This window comes from Bos javanicus, chromosome 8 (genome assembly GCF_032452875.1).
Source record: "Bos javanicus breed banteng chromosome 8, ARS-OSU_banteng_1.0, whole genome shotgun sequence".
Taxonomy (NCBI): domain Eukaryota; kingdom Metazoa; phylum Chordata; class Mammalia; order Artiodactyla; family Bovidae; genus Bos; species Bos javanicus.
This window is the reverse complement of record NC_083875.1, coordinates 103,102,970-103,126,381: the sequence shown is the minus strand read 5'-3', so window position 1 is coordinate 103,126,381 and position 23,412 is coordinate 103,102,970. Positions and strand designations below refer to the sequence as shown.

The 23,412-nt window shown below is 41.6% G+C and overlaps 1 protein-coding gene across 1 annotated transcript in view; it reads right to left on the bottom strand.

The window, feature by feature from the left end:
* Positions 1 to 720: 720 nt before the first annotated feature.
* SLC31A1 (solute carrier family 31 member 1) overlaps positions 721 to 23,412 on the bottom strand; it is a 34,269-nt gene continuing 11,577 nt past the window's right edge. Inside the window, exons 2-5 of the mRNA XM_061426554.1 lie at positions 7,814 to 7,971; positions 6,715 to 6,787; positions 5,095 to 5,263; positions 721 to 4,001 (exon numbers count right to left, since the gene is read on the bottom strand). Coding sequence (XP_061282538.1) covers positions 3,800 to 4,001; positions 5,095 to 5,263; positions 6,715 to 6,787; positions 7,814 to 7,939 — 570 coding nt within the window. The 5' untranslated portion in view covers positions 7,940 to 7,971 and the 3' untranslated portion in view covers positions 721 to 3,799. The remainder of the gene's footprint in view (positions 4,002 to 5,094; positions 5,264 to 6,714; positions 6,788 to 7,813; positions 7,972 to 23,412) is intronic.

Sequence of the window (23,412 nt, the reverse complement as noted above, 5' to 3'; positions counted from 1 at the left end):
AGAACCTCTGGAGTCAGCAGTTCTGTAGAGACCCACTAGCAGGATTTTACCCAGCCTTTCTGGGGTAGTTTACGTCTGGGTAATCACAGTGTGGGAGGCAGGAAGAGAAGAAGATATGTAGTCACGTCTTCCCTACCATTCTTACAATAGTTTTATTCTTCCACTTTTATCTGGGACTTTCCATTCTTTTATCTTGAAAACACAGCAACAACAACAAAAAAGAAAACACAGCAACAGTGGCTCCAGATAGGGAAACTGAGTTCAATTATTTTCAATGCTACAAAGGCCAGGATCAAAGAGAGAGAGAAAAAAAAATCATCCAAGCCTGCCTCAACCAGTCACTGTGGCTTCCCAGCATGAGTGGGCACAGAAGCACAAAAACACTGCCTTCTGAGTTTCTTCTTCCCTCCTAAGAGCCACACTCAGGAGGATGTTCTGTCAGCATAAACACAGGGAAGCGATTACGATATGGTAAAATCTTCGGTGTACTGAGATATTGCATCTTCATGAAGACCGTCTCCTGTGCAAAAGGTCATGTGAACTCTTCTGGTGTGTACAAAGCCTGTCGTTTTAAGTGAAGGAGGAGGGCAGTGAGATGAAAATATAACTGGATCACGCCACCTGAAAGACGGACATCCTAAAAACTGATGATAATGAGTCCATGTGGACAATGAAGAGGAGACCACTGACTCTGATATCACTCTGGGTGGAAGACATACATAGAATCACAAAATCAAAATATTTATTTGTTCTTTTGCACATGACAGTGTTAAAATATTCCTACGACAGCAATACTGCCCTCCAGGAGCTTACAATCTAAAACAATCAACATTAATTGTAGACCCAGTGATTAAGGCATTATATCAAATGCAGACTTTATATCTTTAGACATATCTTCTCAAGGAAGCAGCTGGAGAGGGCAGGACCAACAGTAAATGACATGAAGTATACTCCCTACCACCTCCCCTTCCAGCTTCTACAGGGAACCCCAAACCAGCGCCCCACAGCCTAAAAGGGAACTCCAGAGAACCCTACCATAGACGTAGTGAAGAAACTTTAGTCTCTGATTCCCTGGTGGACAGAGGACTCTGTCTGTGGGCAGTGAGGGGCTGAGTGTTCCTCTGGCATAGGTTGGAGACGGTACCTAAGATTTTGTAACTTAGTGGATAGTACCAGGTAGCCCTTTACCCAGCCTCATAGAAATTCCAACAGGACAATTGCTCCTCAAAGTGTGCTTAGGGTCTCGAACAAGTTTTACAGCTTCCAGTTGGTATCAATATCCAAACCCACTGCACAGCATTGTCCAGTGCATTGGGAGGGCTAGGGAGATTACTAGACTAGATGTATGGGATAAAAGACTGAAAGACAGTAAGGGGCCAAAGACACGCGATACAGCTTCCACTTGTGAACAGGAGGAAACAAGCAGTTGGCATCCAAAATGAACAAAGAAGTCAGGCACTAAAATTCTAAATGAACAGGGGTATAGATATGAAAATCAACAAGATTATCAATATTAACACAGTCCAAGAGCTCAAGAAAGACAGAATTTAAGGTTTACTTTTTTTTTTCCCCTTCACTAGTTTCTTCCTTTGGCAACCTAGCTCAAGATCACAGAATTCAGGTTTTTCATGAGACTATCTTGAATACCCAAAGACGTATCCCAAATTGCTTCTCTCTGAGAGTTTGAAATTCACAGCATTTTGTCTTAACTGGCCTTGATTTTTCATACCTTGAAAATAACCTGATAAGGTTATTTCATAGCAGATCATGACAAGATGTCTAGAGAGTACCAGGGTTACTACTAAACATTGATTCTTATTTTATTTCTCAGGGTTTTATTATTCATTGGCTTCTGAGACAGTACAGGCTATTTGTACCTTAATGTTGGATTTTTATCAGTACCTGTCATTCCCTTTGCTTATACTAAGTATCAGCACTACAAGGGGTTGGAATGAGAGAAAAACATAAAATTATAAGTGTTGGTTCAAGGTTTTAACCTCGATCCAGTAAGCTTATAACCCTCTCTTGGTTCAAAGCCATGTAAGTACACATTTCTTGCCCTCCAATATTTAACTGGCATCAACAGAGAAAGTACAAACTTCAAAACCACAACAGAGGCCAACAGGATAGCTGTGTTTTCTCTCTCCTGCCCTGAGGCACAAAAGGAGTCTAGCACCAAGGAGGGCAGGATTTAATAGACCAGCACAAGAGTCACTATACAGAGGTAGGTTGGACTGGGAACAAGACTGCAGTGTCGATTAACGAGAATAAAAATCCAAGACCATTCTTCACTGAGAAAAGTAATTTTTGGCCACTTGTGATCTAATTAAGCTCTCCCCACCCCGAGTAACAAAGATGGTCATGCAGAGAATGAGGATCTGCCTGGTATGCCTTTGGATGTAGGGGCTGAGGAAAATCTGCCCATCAGTCAACCACACCCTAAGCCTCTCAGAGATGGCTGGGCTTTTGCCCTTCTAACCCAAGACTGGCTGATTTACATTGCAGATCAAAGGTCTTTCTCAACCTTCAGGCTACTTCCAAGAAATTACAGATCTTTAAAAATAAGGACTAGTGATTTCATACATGCTAAGAAAAGTTACTTTGGCTCCAGCTCTTCCATGCACGTGGACCTGGGCACACAGACACAGCTGGAGCTGAATAAATGTTTATGGAATGATTAAGTATTGACCAGCAGCATTTAGTACATGAGTTAAGCCCAGACACACCACCTACTAATAGCAAGTCAAATTTCCATGCCCAGTCCCAGGTAGCTCACCCACCAGGTGATACTCCCTTAGTTTAAAGCAGAGATGCTCAAAATATGGTCCCCTGATCATCAGCAGGAGCATCACTTGGGAATTTGTTAAAAATACCAATGTAGGAGCTCTGGGTCGAGGCCCAACAACTGGGTTTTTAACAAGCTCGCTAGGTGATTTTATGATGCATGCTAAAGTTTGAAAATCACTGGTTAGAGGCAGACAGTAACAGAAGAAAACAATAACAGAAGAAAATGTTTAAACGCTTGCTTCATTCAGCTGTGACATACTAAGGTACCAAGTGAAAGTAAAAATGTCAATGGTTTCATTTTAAAATATCTATTTTCTCAAATTGATTGTCACCTTTTTTTCTTGATTAACAAGCTCATTCTAATTAAAATGTTGAGTGGGAACATAGGTTGATTAGTCAGCCACCCAGGAATGCACTGTCCTGCAAGTTCTGGGCCTGTATTTATACAGTCTCAAACCATCTCTGCCCCCTACAAAAATTTCAGTGCAACACGTCACATCTAGGGAAGCCATAACCTATCTTCCAATCATTGAGTCCAAAGACTAAAACATGTTTGGGTTCTGGGTTTAGCTGGGCAAGACTTTCCCTTGCCTGTCATCAATCCTGGCTAAAGTTAACCCATTTTCATCACCAACCCAGGAAAAACCCATCAAATTCACAAACTGTTTAAAAGAAAAAAAAGAACACAAGACTAAAAAAAAAGGAAGCAGGCGATGCAGCCATTGAACAGAAAGCTACCCAGATTAGAAAAGAACATATAACTCGGATCTAAGATGATTGTGAAGGATAATGAAGGAGGAGAGGACTTCTCAAGAGAAATGGGAAACTCAGCTCACTAGGGAAAGAAGTGTGGGGGGAAGGAAGTTACCACTTTAGCTCAGAGACTGTAAGCTAAACCTCTGTTGAGCAGGTGTATGTGTGTTGTAAGGAGATAAGAGAAGGTGGAACCCTGTCTTCCAGTCTTGAACTGCTTTCCACTGCAATCGATAAGGCCACACCATGGACTTCAACGTTAATGGCAATGCTCTGTGATGTCCACTACCACCGCCTTCTTCCAGCTGAAGAGGAAGTACCCTGTGCCCGCCCCGGCCGCTACAGCAATGCAGAGGTACCCATTGTAGGTCATGAAGATGAGCATGAGGAAGTAGCTGATGACCACTTGGATGATGTGCAGCACTGTTTGCAGGAGGTGCGGGAAGCTCAGCATTTGCTGCCTGGAGAGCAAACAGGGACACCAGAGTTAGGTCCCCGGGAGCGCTCAGGCAGCTCGGCACGCGCTTCAGGCGCAAGAAAGGGAACAGTTGTAGTCCTGAGCTCAGCCTCAGCTGCCCTCTCAGTCACCCTGGCAACTCCAGGGTACCTGTGTCTACGCAAGTTTTGTTTATTAGTCCTTGGAATGAAAAATGATAGGGCTATGAGGTTAATAGACATCAGCCAGATATGGTTCTATGGCAGCAGGAGTCAAGCTCTTCAGGAGGGCAGAGGGAGGCTGGAGGGTGACTCACCTCCCCCGTGGAACCTGAAAGGGATGACTCACACCCTTCCGCACTTATTTCTGCGAACATTTTCAGGCCTTCCACCTTCACAAAGCTTACTCTTAAAAACTTGGAAACAGAATTGACGGTGGGGTGGTATAGTAGACAGTTCTTAATTAGGGATCAGGAGACCTGGCTGTTTGTCTCCTCTGTCACTCACTGGTTCTATCACCTTAGATGAGTCACAATCTGGTTGGCCCTCAATCATGGGTACTATTGGAATAAATAATATTGTGCTTCCTTGAGAGTAAGACATTGGTCTATAGGATTCCTTGAATTCCAATTTAGCTTTAAGATCTACATTTCTATTATAACTGAATTTTAAAAAGGACTTGCCAATCTGTGGGGAAAACCAAGTCATCCAAATACTTTAAGTGAAATACAGACCTTTGCACAGTGTCATAACAAAATGAGACCAGAGCTGGGCAGGTACAACTTTCTGTAGAAAGGGTTCTGCCATTCTTCTGTACCCTGACCTGAAACTTCTTTCTTTAACTTGTTTCTTATTATTTGACTAATATGTTAAAATATGGATTCTTTTCCTTCTTCCAAAGTGACCAGTGCTTAGAATTCAGAATGAACTCTAAGAAGAGTTAATATCATTCCTCTTTGGGCCTAATGACTCACAACCCCAAGCCTCCAAAGAGTGCTAATCAAGGTGACATAGAATCATTAACTCAAGAAAAGGGCTGTTGCTAATGAAATAGCAACTTTGCTATTTGCCTAGTTCAGCTCTCCAGAACTTCCACCTGCATCTGTTCAATCTCCTTACCCGACAGTTTTGTGTGTCTCCATAAGGATGGTTCCATTTGGTCCTGGGACGGGCATGGAATTGTACCGGATGCTGACTTGGGACTTGCGCAGGAGGCCCTCTCGGGCTATCTTGAGTCCTTCATAGAACATGGCTAGTAAAAACACTGCCACGAAAGCTCCAGCCATTTCTAAGTAGGAAAGGAAAAGATGGCAGTAATGTCAAACATGCAAAATGCTTAGCTGGTGTGCTCTCCAAGTGAGAAAGAAAATGCAGAAAAACTGCTCCTCTTTTTTTCTTATTTTTTTGGGGGTGTGGGGGTGGGTGGGAATGGGCCTTGCCACTCAGCTTGCAGAATCTTAGTTCCCTGACCAGGGACTGAACCCAGGCCCTGGGCAGTCAAAGTGCCATGTCCTGATCACTGGACTGCCAGGGAATTCCAAAAAACTGCTACTCTCTACTGTCAATTCCAGAATATGTTATATTGTTACCTCTTCACTCCCATGGATGGAAGAGAAAGACTAAGATGATCTTAGTGAAAACTACAGTCTCTACTAAAGAATATACTCATTTTCTGATTAATATAATAAAAAAATAAGTGGAACAACAATAACCTTTGGTCTGGCTGCTTGACGTGATTAAACTAGTTTCACACAGACACACGATGTAGAATACGCTTATTGTTAGGACTCTGACCTCCCAGCGCAGGGGCACAGGCTCCAGCCTTGCCCGGGGATCCCACACGCTGCACTGTGTGCCCTGCCTGCCCCGCAGAAGAGTGCTGACTCTATTTCTTGAATGGGCATTTCAATCCTAAGTCTTTCACAGTGTGAATTGTTGGTAACAATATGAATGTATTCAAAACTGATTTAACATACTACCTGAATTAAATGCTTTCCTTCTTCCCAAAACAATCGATTTTGTGGGTCCAAAGATTTATCTTATACCTAAAGTGGTCCACCTGACCACTGAACTTGTACAATTTGAATTTAAGGCACACTAACTCAACATTATAGACTCCAAAAAAAATGGATGGTTAACTGCCCCCAAACTAGGACTGACCCTAAGATGGGTCAAGAGTCACGAATGCTGTAGACCAGTTCAGTAAAGGAGAAAGAGCATTGGATTAGGTCAGAAGCCTTAGGTCCCTGTCCTAGTTCTGACATACTAATTTATTTAGGGCTAATCATTTCACTATTTGAAGCTTAATTTTTCTGTAAAATGGAAGGACTGTACTCGATTAATAGTTTTGAAGCTAGGGTTATTTTGTGGTATGTATATATAAAATGCTTCTTATGCCATTCAAACTTGACCATAGTCTTCCGTCCAAGACCAATCAAACAAGGAAACACTCTGGAAAAGGGTGAAAGACAATGGTCTGCAAAAGACTCTGACCTGTATCTAAATTATGTTTCAGAAACTCTAAAACATACACATGTTATTTAAGAGAGGTTTGCAGTAGGACCTAAATAGTCATTGTGTATCCTTATCTTCCAGGTAGGAAATAGGAAACCAGACGGTTACAATTGCAACCCTCAGGACTCAGTAACTCTGGCAGGAAGAGGCGCTGGGTTTCCAGATTCTTTGTCACTGTCTCTCATGTGAGTGTCACCTTCAAACAGCACCTGATGGCTTACTCACCTCCAGCCGTATTGATCACCAAACCAGAAAACAACAGTTCCACGTTCTTAAAGCCAAAGTAGAAGGTCATAGGCTGCCAGGAAACCAAAACATGTTAGTTAGAAACAATCGAAGTTTCTACATGAGAATCTCAGGTCAAGAAGCTTAGAACACTTATAAGCAGCAGTTCTGGGTAATAAGAAGCATTCACTTAAGAGGAAAACTTTCTCCTCATTTTCGTATCACTAACACAGGCACTTCTCCACGTGTACTCTCCTTTGCCCTCACTGTCAACTTTCATCTTTTTTCTCGTCTACACGAAGCGTAAAGAAATTAATCAAGAAAAGGGTCAATTTTGAAAGGAAGACATACTGAAGAAAGAACCATAGGAATATCGGTTCTGGTATAGCCCTGAAATTAACCTGCCACATAATCTTGGGCAAATCACTTGACTTCTCTAGGTCTGCCTTAGTTTTTCCTCATTGGTAAATTGATCTTTAACCTTGAAAAAAAAAATGCTATGACAAACCAAGACAGTGTATTAAAAAGCAGAGACATCACTTTGCCGACAAAAGTCCATACAGTCAAAGCTATGGTCTTTCCAATAGTCATGTATGGATGTAAGAGTTGGACCATAAAGAAGGCTGAGACAATTGATGCTTTTGAACTGTAGTGTTGGAGAAGACTCTTGAGATCCCTTAGACTGCATGGAGGTCAAACCAGTCAGTCCTAAAGGAAATCAACCCTGAATATTCATTGGAAGGACTGATGCTAAAACTGAAGCTCCAATACTTTGGCTATCTGATGCAAACAGCCGACTCATTGAAAATGACCCTGATGTTGGGACAGATTGAGGGCAGGAGGAGAAGGGTACACAGAGGATGAGATGGTTGGATGGCATCACCAACTCAATGGACGTTGAGTTTGAGCAAACTCTGGGAAATAATGAAAGACAGGGAAGGCTGGCGTGCTACAGTCCACAGGGTTGCAAAGAGTTGGACACAACTTAGTGACTGAACAAAAACAACAAACATAATCATCTTTCAGTCCTAAAATTTGATTATTTCTATGACCCAGGTGGGTGGGAAAGGGCCCGGGCTGCCTTTCCTTCGGCACTTACCATCATCATCATCATGTGATCATGGGAGTGGTCAGATGAAGTGGTCGGGTGATGGTGAGGTGGCATGGTACTGTTGTCTCCACCACTCATATCCATGTTCATCCCCATGATGTGGGAATGGCCCATTTTCCCAGGAAAAGTTGAGTCAGCAGAAGATTCTTTTAAGAAAAAGAATTATATACAATAATTAAAAATACAAAATCTTGATTTTTTTTTTTTTTTTTAAATCTTCACAATGTTTCATCTTGTCTTTTTTTCTCTTTTGGCCACACTGTGTGGCACGTGGAGTCTTAGTTCCCTGACCAGGGATGGAATCTGTGTCCCCTGCCCTGGAAGCACAGAGTCCCAGTTTCTGGACTGCCAGGGAATTCCCCAAATCTTGTTTCTTGATAAATATTTAGTCTACATGGGATTTCAGCCAATAAATATATGCTCCCCTAACATTTTACTCAGAATTATTTTTTAATTATCTACAGACACAGAGAGGAGTAACTGCACCAACAGGGATGTCCTCTGGAAACTGTGGCAGAAGGGATTTGTACATAGGGTTTCAGAAACCTCTTTTTTTTTTAAATTCATTTTTATTGAAGTATAGTTGATTTACAATGTCATGTTAGTTTCTGCTATACAATACAATACAAAGTGAATCAGATATACAATATCAGAAACCTAACTCTTATTCTGAAGAATCAATGCTCTTCTAGATACATTCAATGTATGTTCAAACTTAAATATGAGATAAGGAGAAGAAAAGTAGCTTCTTTGGGTGGCAGGAAATAATTTGTATAAAATTGATGCCATGGATGAAATTTAACAGCCTTTCTGATCACAAATGTCAGTAGATAAAAAGCAAGAGTTTCAAGATAATTCACCTAATTGGATGGCCTGTGTTCAGTCAGGATATTACGAATACACTCTCACATATGGGACCACCAGCCTTCAGCTAATTTAAATTAGAAGGAAAGGTCTACTGCTGCCCTAGGCAAGCAGTGTGTTCAGAATTTGATACACTGTCAATATCAGCAGGGCATTAGACCTGGGAACATGGCGGGGGGAAAAGGCATAAATTAGATATTCTCTATTAAATTAAGTCTAGACAACTGCACGTTCAGTCTTGTCTCTATGTTTACTACCCCTTAATGGTTTTATTGCAAAAGTCCATCCAAGATGTTATCCAAAGAGCAAAAATTCTGGTAGCTGGGGTGGGGAGTGGGAAGGTGAAGAGAGTAGAGAGGGAGGTGGTGGGATCCTCTTGATGTGTCCCTGAATGCCAATTTGTGGAGGAAAGAGTTCTTTAGAAATCCCAAGTAGGTGTTCACGTTCATGAGCCTGTGTGCCTCTTTTATTAATCCAATCAATAAATATTTATCCAGCTTTCGCCAAACTCTGAGCTAAGTGCTAATAATTCAACAGTGAATAAGACAAACAAAACACAGGATGGAGACACAGTAAACAGAACAGTTTCATGTGGTGATTAGTGCTGTGAAGGAAAGAGACAGGGGAATATGGCAGGGTTACTAAGAGGCTGAAAAGAGGCACGCTTTAGATACCAAAGCACAAATACTCCACCATTTATTTCCCCCTCTTCAACTTCTATCCCATGATTCTATGATAGCAAGCTGAAAAAATAGGTTCCAGCAAAGGAAATGGCAAAACATCCGTTACAGATTATCAAAATTCAACTATGAATTTAAATAACTTTCATGCCAGATACTGTATTGCTTCATCATGAGAGAACTCAACAAGCTGGTATTGTTAATACCATTGCCATAAGGGGACTAGATTAGAGGTACAAACAGATACCTAATAAGATTTTTGTCCACAAAGGTTTATTTATAGTGAATGGTTAAAAAAAAAAAAGAATACACACAAAAATAATCAACAAGAGAGACACACGAATGTTTGTGGTGCGCCTTCTGGCATCAGCGACTGAGGGACATACAGAGATGAAGCAGACACAGACTCCTTCCTCATGGAGCTTCAGAGCTGAAGTTAGAAGGGGAAACTCAACAGTCACCACTCAGTTTGGGGCATAAGATCAACTGTAAAGGACAATTTAAAAAGTAAGAACATAGCATCAGAAACTAATTAAGATTTATACCCTTGATTTTCCTCACGAACTTTTACATATTCTCCCTTTCACCGGGTTTCTTTTGAAGACCCACGGGTTCCTAATTGTCCAGGCATCGCATTACCAATCAGAGGCGCCCATTTAATGAGTACTTAATCAAATCCCTTCAGATGTATCAGTGTTCTGTATGTCCATATAGACATAGAGAATATGTACCAGTATTCTCGACGTCCAAATCCTAAGAATGTCTTTCAAGTTATGCACCTGTTTTGAAGTATCACCTTGTAGGATACATTTCACACTGAAATATAGTAGAGAACAGAGCAGGAACTGAATCTATTTCCTCCCACGGTCAATAGACAATTAATTTCTTTTTTTTTTCCTTTTAACCTTAATTTTAATTTTTTTTTAACCTCACCATGTGACTCACAGGATCTTAATTCCCCGACCAGGGATTGAATCCAGGCCTCCAACCGTGGAAGCACTGAATCCTAACTACCGAACCACCAGCAAACTCTCACAATGGATTTTTTTTTTTAAATAATTTAATGAATTTATTTATTTTTGGCTGTGCCGGGGGTTTGTTGCTGTGCAGGCTTTTCTCCAGCTGTGGAGAGAAGGGGCTATTCTCTAGCTCTGCTACTCAGGCTTCTCATTGTGGAGCACAGGCTCCAGGGCATGTGGGCTTCAGGAGTTGTGGCTCAAGGGCTTGGATGCTCCATGGCATGTGAGATCTTCCCCGAATCCCCGTCTGCTGCATTGGCAAGTGGACCCTTTACCACTGAGCTACCAGGAAAGCCCACAATGGATTTATTATAGCGGAATCCTAGGTAAAAGTCAGCTTTCTGTTAGCTTCTCTCTTGCAGAGTATTCTAGCTAACTAAGACCACTTTCAAGCCCTTTCTGCCTATCCTCTCTCCCAAGGCCACAAAATGACTATCAACACATGTGGATGGTTCATAAAAGTTCTTTCGTCTAGCATAGAAAACTTCTTTGCTCTTTAAGAAAATAGATCAGAAATGGTCTAGAAATTGGTGAGAGAAAAATATCAAGTGTGAATTTCTATGAAACTTAGTTCATATAAAAATAGGTGAGAAGCTTATTTCTTTGGAAGGCTTTACACTATTCAGTTTCCAGGGAACATTCATGTTCAGCTGGGTACTTGAGGTTGGCTGTATACCAACTTGCTTGTATTGCTTGGAATACTATTAGAATGAATGACACATCCTATACTGAATAACCTGATGCTGGGAAAGACTGAAGGCAGGAGGAGAAAGGGACGACAGAGGACAAATGGTTGGACGGCATCACCGACTCAATGGACATGAATTTGAGTAAGCCCTGAGAGATGGTGAAGGACAGGGAAGCCTGGTGTGCTGCAGTCCATGGCATCACAAAGAGTCAGACATGACTGAAGAACAACAGCATTGAATCCCATATAGCTTTGCATTTTCTACCGTCCCCTTTTCCCCATTTAATAAGTATGGTGCCATCTTTATAAAAATAGGTTTCAAAACTTCCTTGGATTCAAGGATCTAATTCCTTCTCAGTGTACTTTTGAGAATCATCAAAAAGAAACTTCCTCTGTTCCTGCCAACACTTCCCCCAAACACACGCATTGTAAAGCTGAGAGGGCCAGAATCTCTTTCGCAAAATCTATCATCTCTAGCAAAATATATATCAATTTATAGAGAGAAGATAGGGAACTAGTGAGCAGGTTAAATTCTGATGCCCATTCTGTGTCTTAGCACTGACCTTAAACTTTAAATCCTCTTTTATTTTCCTGGTATTTCACAATGGTGAATGAGAAACAATAGTCCATAGGGGCCTACGATTAGATCCCACAAAAGACTACACAGAAGTGGTCACACATCTGCCATATGGTCGCTTCTCCTCCAGCTCAGTCAGATGTAATCCGGAGCCTCAGATAATTCTTTTGGAGACTGCCACCAGTCTTTCCTGACTTTCATGATAAGGAAGAAAGCTTTTATTCTTAAAATGATTAGGGTCATGTTCTTTTTTAGATTTGTAAAAACATTTAACAAAGGGAACTCTATCTAGTCACTCTTCTGCTTTCTGGAATCAATAGTTATGACTGATGATACAAGCTTTTGGCAAGCACAGACAGGGGAAATTCAACATCAAAGACAATACACTACCATAAACAAGGATTCCTGCATATGGACTATGTTCATGTGATTATGCAACAAGTTTAACTGGACTAATCCTGCCTTTTCATGACCTGTATGGGGTCACAGATATTCTGAGGAATGACTCTGGGTTTGTTTCAAGTGTCTCTATAGGTGAACTTTGAAATTTTCCTATACATGGCTCAGATGATAAAGAACCTGCCTGTAATGCAGGAGATCTGGGTTGGAACCCTGGGTTGGGAAGATCCCCTGGAGAAGGAAAAGGCTCCCCACTCCAGTATTCTTGCCTGGAGAATTCCATGGACAGAGGAGCCTGGAGGGCTACAGTCCGTGGGGTCGCAAGGGCTTGGACACGCTGAGTAACTAACACGATCTTTTATGAATCCTGCACTTATGCTGTTTGCAGGAAGTGGTAAAGGAATGTAGGAATAAAGGAGAGATCTTGATATAATGCAGTAACAAATCAGGCCTTGGTGCCTCTGCATAACCTGACGTTTCAGGCCAATATACTAAAGTTGTTTAGAAAAAAAATGCAGTGGTTTCTAGGGAAGGGCAATACAATTTGATGACTATAAATAGGGAAGGCCCTTTTCCTTGATGGCCATGATGTTGTTTCACTCATACTCTAGGCCCTGGCCTCACATTTTTACTCCAAAATGACCGACAGAAATGTGGTCATAACTGTTTGAATATAACTACACCACGCTTTGGATATTTTAACTCTCTTTCCTTGGCCTGTATCCTTCTTGGAGTGCAGTAATCATAAGGATACTTAAACTAATTTCATTTACAAAGAGTATTAGGCGTGAGTAAATCTTAAGTTTATACGCAGGTTCTAGCCACAACTGGCAAAAATTTTTGACTCCCAGAGTTCTGCCATATCAATGTATTAAATAACAGTTTAGGAAAATGAGACAGTAAGAAAATAAGTCAGGCCAATAAGAAAAAGGAAATGGTAAAGACCTTAAAATCTCAGAGTTCTGCCCAGATTAAATTTGGCAGGTGATGGGAGGGGATAGGGCACGTGCTATAATTGTAGCTTTATAAAGAAAGAACGCCGGAGAATAATTTCCAAAACCCCACCACCAACACTGTGTTAGTCACTCAGTCATGTCTGACTCTTTGCAAACCCTATGGACTAAAGCCCGCCAGGCTCCTCTGTCTATGAGATTCTCTAGGCAAGAATAGTGGAGTGGGTTGCCATGCCCTCCTCCAGGGATCTTCCCAGCTCAGGGATTGAGCCCAGGTCTCCTGCATTGCAGGCGATTCTTTACCATCTGAGCCGCCAGGAAAACCCAAGAATAGTGGAGTGGGTTGCCATTTCCTTCTCCAGGGGATCTTTGCCTTCTTTCCCACCCAGGGATTAAACCTGGGTCTCCTGAATTGTAAGCAGATTCTTTACCATTTAAGCCACCAGGGAAGCCCTTACCACTAAAAATATAAAAAATGAAAATGAAAGAAAGAAAACTTAGATTTTATACTTTAAAACCTAAAGCTACCATTTTCTCTTCTAAGTTTGTGGCTTTGTTGATAATACCAAAGTGAGCTCTACTGTAAACAGATAGTGTAGGTGTTACTGAGTCCAAGCTCGGTCTGCTCACTGCTGGACAGGCCAATTAACCAGAAGATTGAGGCAAGGAATACTATTCTATTAGGAAAGCTGGCTGACAAAGACAGCAGACTAATGTCTCAAAATAACCATGTTGTCTGGGTCTGGATGCCAGGTTCTTTGTAGGACAGAGACAGGTAGGAGTTGAAGAAGTAAAGACCATTATCTTGCAAATATCTCCTGGAATGGCCAGCCTCCAGAGGTGATGTATCAGTCTTTTCCAGCAGAGGTGCAGTCTTCCCCAAGGCAGGTCGTTATAATAACAAAGGGCTTCCCACTCCCTCAGAGAATCCACTTGCAGTGCAGGAGACCAGGGTTCGATCCCTGAGTCAGGAAGATCCCCAGGAGAAGGGCATGGCAACCCACTCCAATATTCTTGCCTGGAGAATCCCATTGACAGCCACAGTCCTTGGGGTTGCAAAGAGTCAGACGCAACTGAGCAACTAACAACATAATAACAAAAGCAACACAAAACAAAAGTTAAAGTCAAAGAAACAGACCCATCATAGAGACAAAACTGGCTCTTTGCTGCAGCATAGGAGGTCCCTGAGGAAAAGAAGCAGGTTTAGCCTTTTGATTTAAGAGAAGCCACTTTAGGCCTAAGCCATTTTGTGATCTAAGTCTGGCTACCATGCACTCCCTTGAACAGGGTCTCAGTAAAAACAATCTTAAGGGAACATAAGAAGTAACAATAGCAAAGATGATAAGTCTGTTGTAGGATTCATTGAAAGCACTATTTGTGGAAAGAAACCAAACTACACTCTACACACTAAAGAGAGATCAAAGTCTATGTGGCTATACCACTCATGCATCAGACTAATCGGATGCATCAATAGTAACCAGTGGACAGAGACAAAGGGGAAAACGACTTCAAACGGTTACACTTAAAACTTAAAGGGCCTCCATTTATGAGTGGCCAATTCCCTGGTGGTTCAGATGGTAAAGAATTGTCCTGCAATACGGGAGACCTGGGTTCAATCCCTGGGTTGGGAAGATCCCCTGGAGGAGGGCATGGCAACCCACTTTAGTATTCTCACCTGGAGAATCCCCATGAACAGAGGCAGGCTACAGTCCTTGGGGTTGCAAATAGTCAGACACAACGGAGCGACTAAGCACACACACAGTGATCTAGGCAAACAAGAAAGGCTACACAGACTGAAAGTTTTTAGAAGAACAAAAGAGCTATGAATTAGCAGGAGTAGATCTTTTATACTGAAGTTCTTAGCTAAGAATGACCACTCAGGAGCTGCCCTGTGAATATCATTCTAACAATCTATGGAAAAGACAGAACGCAAACCCATGATTTGATTCTAATCAGAATAAGATAAGAAAGGCTTTGCTTCCAGGTGATTCACCCCCTTCTATCATAAACTTTATCTTTCTATATCTCCACTCAACAACGGTTAATCTGCTCAGGCTGAGCAAAGGAGATGAGAAGCCTGCTTGTCCTGGAGGAACTGATTACAAGACAAATTATACAGGTATATAATAACAGAGGCTTATCATTTTGAAGGGAAAGCATGCTAAGGACAAACTTAATTTTTTAAATACCCAATGCAGATGATAACACCTTAATGGCAGAAAGTAAAGAGGAACTAGAGCCACTTGATGAAGGTGACAGGGGAGAGTGAAAAAGCTGGCTTAAAACTCAACATTCAAAGAGCTAAGATCATGGCATCCAGTCACATCACTTCATGGCAAATATATGGGGAAAAAAATGGGAACAGTGGCAGATTGTATTTTCCTGGGCTCTAAAATCACTGCAGATGATGACTACAGCCACAAAATTAAAAGATGTTTGCTCCTTGGAGGGAAAGCTATGACAAAACTAGACAGCACCTTAACAAGCAGAGACATTATTTGCTGACAAAGGTCCATATAGCCAAAGCTATGGTTTTTCCAGTGGTCATGGACAGATGTGAGAGTTGGACCCCAAAGAAGGCTGAGTGCCAAAGAATTGATGCTTTCGAACTGTGGTGTTGGAGAAGACTCTTGAGAGATCCTTGGATAGCAAGGAGATCAAACCAGTCAATCCTATAGGAAATCAACCCTGAATATTCACTGGAAAGACTGATGCTGAAGCAAAACCCAGGAGACAGTGACGGACAGGGAAGCCTGGCATGCTGCAGTCCATAGGGTCACAAAGATTCGGACACGACTTACTGACTGACTGAATAACAACAACAAATCCTCACAGTATCTCTTCTTGTTTCAGAGGAACCAAGGCACAGGAAGTGAAAAGTGGAAGTATTAGTCACTCAGTTGTGTCTAACTCTTTGCCACCCCTGTGGACTGTAGCCCACCAGGATCCTCTGTTCATGGGATTTCCCAGGCAAGAATACTGGAGTGGGCTGCCATTTCCTTCCCAGGGGAATGGAATCTTCCTGACCCAGGGATCAAACCTGCTTCTCCTGTATTGGCAGACAGATTCTTTATTGCTCAGCCACCACAGAAGCCCAAGGCATGGAAAGTTTAAGCAACATGTTCAATGTTATTCTAGAAAGTTGTGGAAGACCCTGGCAAGAACTTATGTATCCTCACTCCTAGGCCAGGGATTATTCTCTGTTAAATCTGCCTTACTATTTATTCAGTGTCAAATTTTGATCACTTTTCCTAATTCAAATAAATTAGAAGATTCACTCAGCCTGCTTCTGGTTTTCACACTCTCTTACAAACATGGGTTTTACTCATGGTACTTCTGCCCTCTGTTCATCCTATGTGATACATCAATGACAAATCAATCTACCTAAAGCATGGCTCTACTTATCTGTCCCCAACATTCCACTGCCTACCAACCTCTCCACTGAAATATTAACCTCCTGGTTCTAAGATCATAGATCTTTAAAATAAAGGCCTCAACCTACCTTTCTGCCTACAGGTACTTTGTGTTTCAGCCGAACAAGTCTAATTAGCCCAGTTTCTACTCTTACCACACTTTGCTGTCTGGTGTCTTCACTGACATTGCTTCTCTAGTCTGCCAGGCCCATCCTTACAATCTCTAAATGCAACAAATCTTCCTCCTCTTACAAGGTCTAGTTCTAATACCTCAGACCATTCATATCACAATGTGCCTTTCCTCATTACCCAACTGAGACTAGGTCTCAAATATCCCAATTTTTTTTTTTTTAATGTTCTTTCAATCTGTCTGTTTTAGTCATCACCTGATAGAACACTGTTGAGAAAATGTAAGAGAAACAGTTGAATGGAGTGTTTCTCCAAGTCCTCATCTTCATCAACTGCAGACATTTAACAAGTTCCTCTTGGATGCTTAGCCTCCTGACTCAGCTAAGGAGAGAAGTCTGGCTTCAACAAGTAGACCTAGAAAGAGATGAATGAGCCATCTCTTCATCTATTGGCAGACCACCTCAAAATAAAACCAAGTGCCCCGCCTCTCAATTTGTGGGTCACAGAAATCTCACTAAGAATTGGAAGGGCTTTAGGACTTCATGGTGGTCCAGTGGTTAAGACTCCATGCTTCCACTGTAGGGGACATGGGTTCAGTCCCTGGTTGGAGAACTAAGATCCTTGTACCACACAGCATGCCCCCCACCCCCCCCAAAAAAAGCCTGGAAGGACTTTAGAAGTCATCAGATGCAGCTATTCAGTAATAACCAAATTCTGTAACAACTGTTATAACACCCCTCAGGATGTTTCCATTTCAGAAATATAAGGATGCAAACACTCTCTTCCCAGCCAAACCAAGCATAGGAGGTGTTTCATAGGAGCTGCATTTTGCTATTTTTTGGTGATGGTGTCGATAACAGAACCAGTAGTTTCAGTGAAACCAGTATCCAGATACCATTTGCATGTATTTCTCAAACCGTGATTTGCATTTTAGGTTTTACTCCCACGAACTAATCTGTCTGCAAAGAAACACAGAAGTATCTTCACCTCACCCTTCTCATCATTTATTTTATGTCCACTACCTGGCATCTGGGGCTTCTCAGATAATTCAGCTGGTAAAGAATCCACCTGCAATGCAGGAGACCCCAGTTCAATTCCTCAGTTGGAAAGAAACGCTAGAGAAGGGATAGGCTATCCACTCCAGTATTCCTGGGCTTCCCTTGTGGTTCAGCTGGTAAAGAATCCACCTGCAATGCAGAGACCTGGGTTTGATCTCTGGGTTGGGAAGATCCCTTGGAGAAGGGAAAGGGTACCCACTCCAGTATTCTGGCCTGGAGAATCCCATGGACTGTATAGTCCATGGGGACCCCAAGAGTCAGACATGACTGAGTGGCTTTCACTTTCACTGGCATTTATTTATGTCTCTGTTACAGATTTCCTTCCCAGCCTTACCCCAATCTAATCCTCTTCACATTCAGATATTCCACTGAAAGTCATCCATTCACTCTTCGTGAATTTAGTACTTTGATAACTGTATGCTTTTTTGGCTCAGTAGTCCCCGTCCCATCTTCTGAATATGTGAAAATCCTATCATTATTTATTTAACATTTATAGTTCACTTAAAATGTGTCAGAAGTAAGTGAAGTGAAGTGAAAATCGCTTAGTCGTGTATGACTTTTTGCAACCCCACGGACTATACAGCCCATGGAATTCTCCAGGCCAGAATACTGGAGTGGGTAGCCTTTCCCTTCTCCAAGGGATCTTCCCAACCCAGGGATCAAACTCTGGCCTCCCGCATTGCAGGTGGATTCTTTACCAGCTGAGCCACAAGAGAAGCCAGAAGTAGGATAAAGTTAAAATATATACGAGGTTTTCCTTGAATTCCTGACAGAAGAAATTGCTTTTTATTGGATATCTTTAGCAATCTTCTCTTATGGAACATTTGACTTACAGTTCCTAAAATACACGATAAAAAACACCATATACACACAGCAAAGTTCTTAGACGGCAAGTCACTAATTCACACCTCCTTACCGCACCTGGAAGAACACTGGGCAAAATACTCATTCACTCAAAATTATTTAATTCTTACAAAACCCAGGTAGGTTTTATATCTACTTACAAGGACCCAGGTGCAAAAGACAAGATTCTTCCCTTTGCAAAGCTTACCCTAGAGAAGGAAACTGTCGTTAAATATTTAAGTAAAGGTGTTTAAGTATATAGTTGGAAGTACACATGGTGCTGTGGCAGGAGAATAACAGTAAAGGAACTTAGACGAAGCAGGGGAGGTAGAAGAGAGAACAGAGAAGCCCTCTTAAGGTAACATTTAGGCAGACTGAAAATTACTGGAGATGGGTAGATGGGCAGAGAATAGCACCCCTGAGGCAAGAAAGAATCAAGGTCATTCAAGGATGAATGGAACATCCTGAGTACGAGGAAGAGAAGCCAGTGAGGCTGAAGACAGGCAGAAGCGGACAGTGAAGAAGGCCTTACAGGTCATGTGGAGCAGACTGAATTTTACTCCAAGGGCAGCTGGAAGCTATTTAGGGTAATAAGCAGGGGAGGGATGTGACCAGATTTAGACTTTAATAGAATACTTTGCTGTGTAGAATAACTGGCCTTTATTTGTTCTTACCTAATAATATTTTCTGCTCTAGTTTTCTGTGAGGCGTTCACAGATGGAAAAAAACAAATTCCTTACAGAGCCATGGGCCATAATCCTTTAATTTCCCCAAATCCAGAAAGACATCTGTTAAAACTTCCAAAGGATTAGACAAACCTTCTAATTTCTGGGTTATTTAATGGTTTGAGGGGCAAAACTGAAGAATACTCTACAAGGACTACCTTGGATTGTAAGAGCTTCTAAAGTCACATGTCCACTTCTGTAGGAGGGAGTTAAGTTCACAGAACATTGTTAAGAGCGTGAGTCAGGTAAGATTCAATCCTGGCTCTGCTACTTTCTCTCTGAGTATCTTGGTGACATTTCCCATAAAAGTCTCATGAGTCTTTCGATAGGCAGTAGGTACTATGCAGAGCCTGTTAAAGGGGCTGCGTTCAGATTTCAATAGCATTTGGGTAACTTACTCAAATTTGTTAGTTTCTCAGTAAGGTAAAAAATATGATGAAGGTAGACTAAGCTCCCTGGACAGCACGTGCCTAGTGGATTGTTATTGGGTTATACAATCTGTACTAAACATGGAAATCTTCAGCCATGATATTTGACAAATCCCACTTTTCACTCCACAAAACACTAGCAATAAATTCAGAATTTATGTGACTCCAGTTTTTAATGCTAAGGGCATTGGAGAATATACTAGACTTGAGTTCAAGACCTGGATTTCTGCTTCATCCAACTCCATCACTCTGTATTCTTTGGAGGTAAAACGCCAATGTCAGTTTCTCAGTTTTGACCTCATTGACATTTGGGGCTGAACAACTCTTTTTGAGCTGTCCTGTGCACTGTAGGAAGTTTAACAGTATTCCAAGCCTTTACTCACTAAGTGACAGAAGCACTGTCCCAGCTGTGACAATCCAAAAATATCTCCAGATTTTGCCAAATATCCCCTTGGGGCAAAATCACCCTACTTCTTTTTTTTGGGTTATACTTTATGACATGTCGGAATCTTAGTTCCCCAGCCAGGGATTGAACTGACGGCCTCTGCTTTGGAAACATAGAGTCTTAACCACTGCACCACTTAGGTAGTCTCTGACAATCACTTTTGATCTCTGAGTTAGGCATCTCATCTGAAAGTCAGGGGAATGAGATAAAATCTGTCTTGTTCCTTTTCAGGGCTTTTGTATCATTAAAATAAGGTAATGAATGGCAAGAAATACTGAGAGAAAAAGACCATGTAACATACATAAATGCATTATTATTACTTTGTGGGTTATGTTCTATGAGTGCTCAATAACAAGGCTGAAGAAAACTACTCACATCTTGTTCATGGAATGCATAGTAAGGCCTACTTTAGACTATGTGGAGTCTAATATACCATTTACCTTGGTATTCAATAAATACTTGTTGATTGAATGCTTCTGAGTCTAGGTCCAATCAAGAGTAAACTTTCTTTCCAGCACATTCTCAGGTTTTCCTGCTGAACAAGCACAGTGTAGTATGTTGCTAGACCTAACTGTATGCGAAGGATAGGACTGGGTTAAACAAGAACGGCTACTTGCTTTAATAGCTGGAAAATAGAGGTACAAGAGGTTAACTGACTAGTCAAGGTCATGTGGCAGTCAGTCTAGTGGCAGTCTGCAATTAGAATCCAGATTCTGACCTCAAGTCCAGTGATCATTTTATTACGCCTATCATTGGACTTTCACCCAACTCTTCTGTCCTTGTCTCTTAACATAAAGGTGTTAGGGACTTCCCTGGTGGTCCAATGCTTAAGACTTCATGCTTTCACTGCAGGGGGCATGAGTTCAATCCACGGCTAGGAAAGGAGGAACCCGCCCCCCCGCCCCCACCACCGCCCCAACCCCCAGTCAAAGGGAAACAAAACAAACAAAAAACAAAGGTAGCTGTTTCTGGAGGCAATTCTGAAAGATTGAGATTAGGAAACAAAGTTGTAGTTTTTAGGGAGCTTGGAAAGAAATACAGACCTATTTCTATCGGGAGGAAGAAATGTATACTCTCTATACTCAGAATAAACCAACATCAAGTTATCTAAGGGCCCCGTCTGTAAAGCGGATTAAAGGAATCCTTCAGGTGTGATTATTGGAGTGGGTATTACTGGAGCCATTCCCTTCTCCAGGAAATCTTCCTGACTCAGGAATTGAACCTGGGTCTCCTGCATTGTAGACAGATTCTTTACCGCCTGAGTCACCAGGCACGTCCATTAAGTTGTCGAGGAGGAGCTAACTCTAGCTGTTATCCACCTCCAGAGTAGTTGTGCCTTGTGTTAAAACAGTTAACTGCGGTAATGTAGGCTGCTTTGCCTCTGTGTGGCTCTAAGTAATGGATTTCCATATAGCCTGAGCTCCAGGCCACATTTCAGCATCCCACTGAAATTAACAAAAGTCCCAAATGCCGTTCTACTATATATTTTCAGTGTCAAAAACAGAACTTTAAAAAACTAACTCATAAAAATGTCACCATTTATTCTACTCTTTTAAAATACCAGAACACTTCTGATTATTATGCCTATGTGTGAACTTTCAAATGGTAAATGTTGTCACAGAGTGATCACTCCCAACCACTGATTCAACAATCTGAGGTATTCTCAGGCAATGTATGGATTATAGCCCACCTGTGCCTTTATAATTATTACAGCTTGAAAGAAAAGAGTAGAAATTCTGAGATAGCTTGCTGAAGCAAAAGTACCAAGAGCAAGAGCCCTCCTGGTTCTTGGAGTCAGACACTGACTATCACAAGACCATGCCATCTTTGGAGCTAAGAACAGGTTTACTAAAATTTTGTGGAAATAATACACATAAGTCTGGGATAATAAAATCTCACTGTTTTTTGAACACCAAATATAAAGATACATATGAAAGTGACTGACACATTAATAACATACATAGAAAATAATAAATGTTAATTACTACCCTCCTAACTCACGAGTTTCTCAAAGTGTGGTCTAAGGACTGCCTGAATCAGAATTATTCAAGAAGTTTGGCTAAAAATGAAAATTATGGACTCCACTCTAGACTCTCAAATCTCCTCTTAGGGAATGGGGCCTCAGAATCTAGATATATGTCCAAGTATACAGCAATTCTTACATACTATAAAATTTGAGAACCCAAATTCTGAATTATAAAGACAAACAATAGAGATAAGGGCTTCCCAGGTGGCTCAGAGGTAAAGAACCCGCCTGCCAATGCAGGAGACGCAAGAGATGCATGCGGGTTCCATCCCTGGGTTGGGGAGATCCCCTGAAGAAGAAAATGACAACCCACTCCAGTATGCTTGCCTGGAAAATTCCATGGGCAGAGAAGTTTGGTGGGCTGCAGCCCACGGGGTTATAAAGACAACTAAGGGAATAAGCACAAGCACAAGACAATATAGATACAGTGCACAGAATCTCAGGATTGTACTGGATTGGCCGAAAACTCTGTTCGGGTTTTTCCATAAGATGTTACAAAAACCCGAATGAACTTTTTTGCCAACCCAATATATTTAAACGAGGGAGCTAAAAAGAAAGAAAGTTAAGCTTCAACCAGGAACCAAAATAAAGCATTTCTTTATTATGATATCCCAAAAGGACACAAAAGTAGTCCAGTCTCACTTAAAATTTACACATAGCACCACCTAATATGGTGTTGACAAAGTGCTGCACTCAATATGCCAGCAAATTTAAAAAACTCAGCAGTGGTCACAGGACTGGACAAGGTCAGTTTTCATTCCAATCCATGGCATCCAGTCTCATTACTTCATGGCAAATAGATGAGAAAACAAGGGAAACAATGACAGACTATTTTCTTGGATTCCAAAATCACTGCAGATGGTGACTGCAGCCATGAAATTAAGAGACGCTTGCTCCTTGGAAGAAAAGTTGTGACTAACCTAGATAGCACATTAAAAAGCAGAGACATCACTTTGCCGACAATGGTCCATCTAGTCAAAGCTATGGTTTTTCCAGTAGTCATATATGGATGTGAGAGTTGGACCATAAAGAAGGCTGAGCACTGAAGAACTGATGCTTTTGAACTGTGGTGTTGGAGAAGACTCTTGAGAGTCCCTTGGACTGCAAGGAGATCCAATCAGTCCATCCTAAAGGAAATCAATCCTGAATATTCATTGGAAGGACTGATGCTGAAGCTGAAACTCCAATACTTTGGCCACTTGGTAAGAAGAACTGACTCACTGGAAAAGACCTTGATTGCTGGGAAAGATTGAAGGCAGGAGGAGAAGGGGACGACAGAGGATGAGATGGTTGGAATGCATCACCGACTTGATGGACCTGAGTTTGAGCAAGCTCTGGTA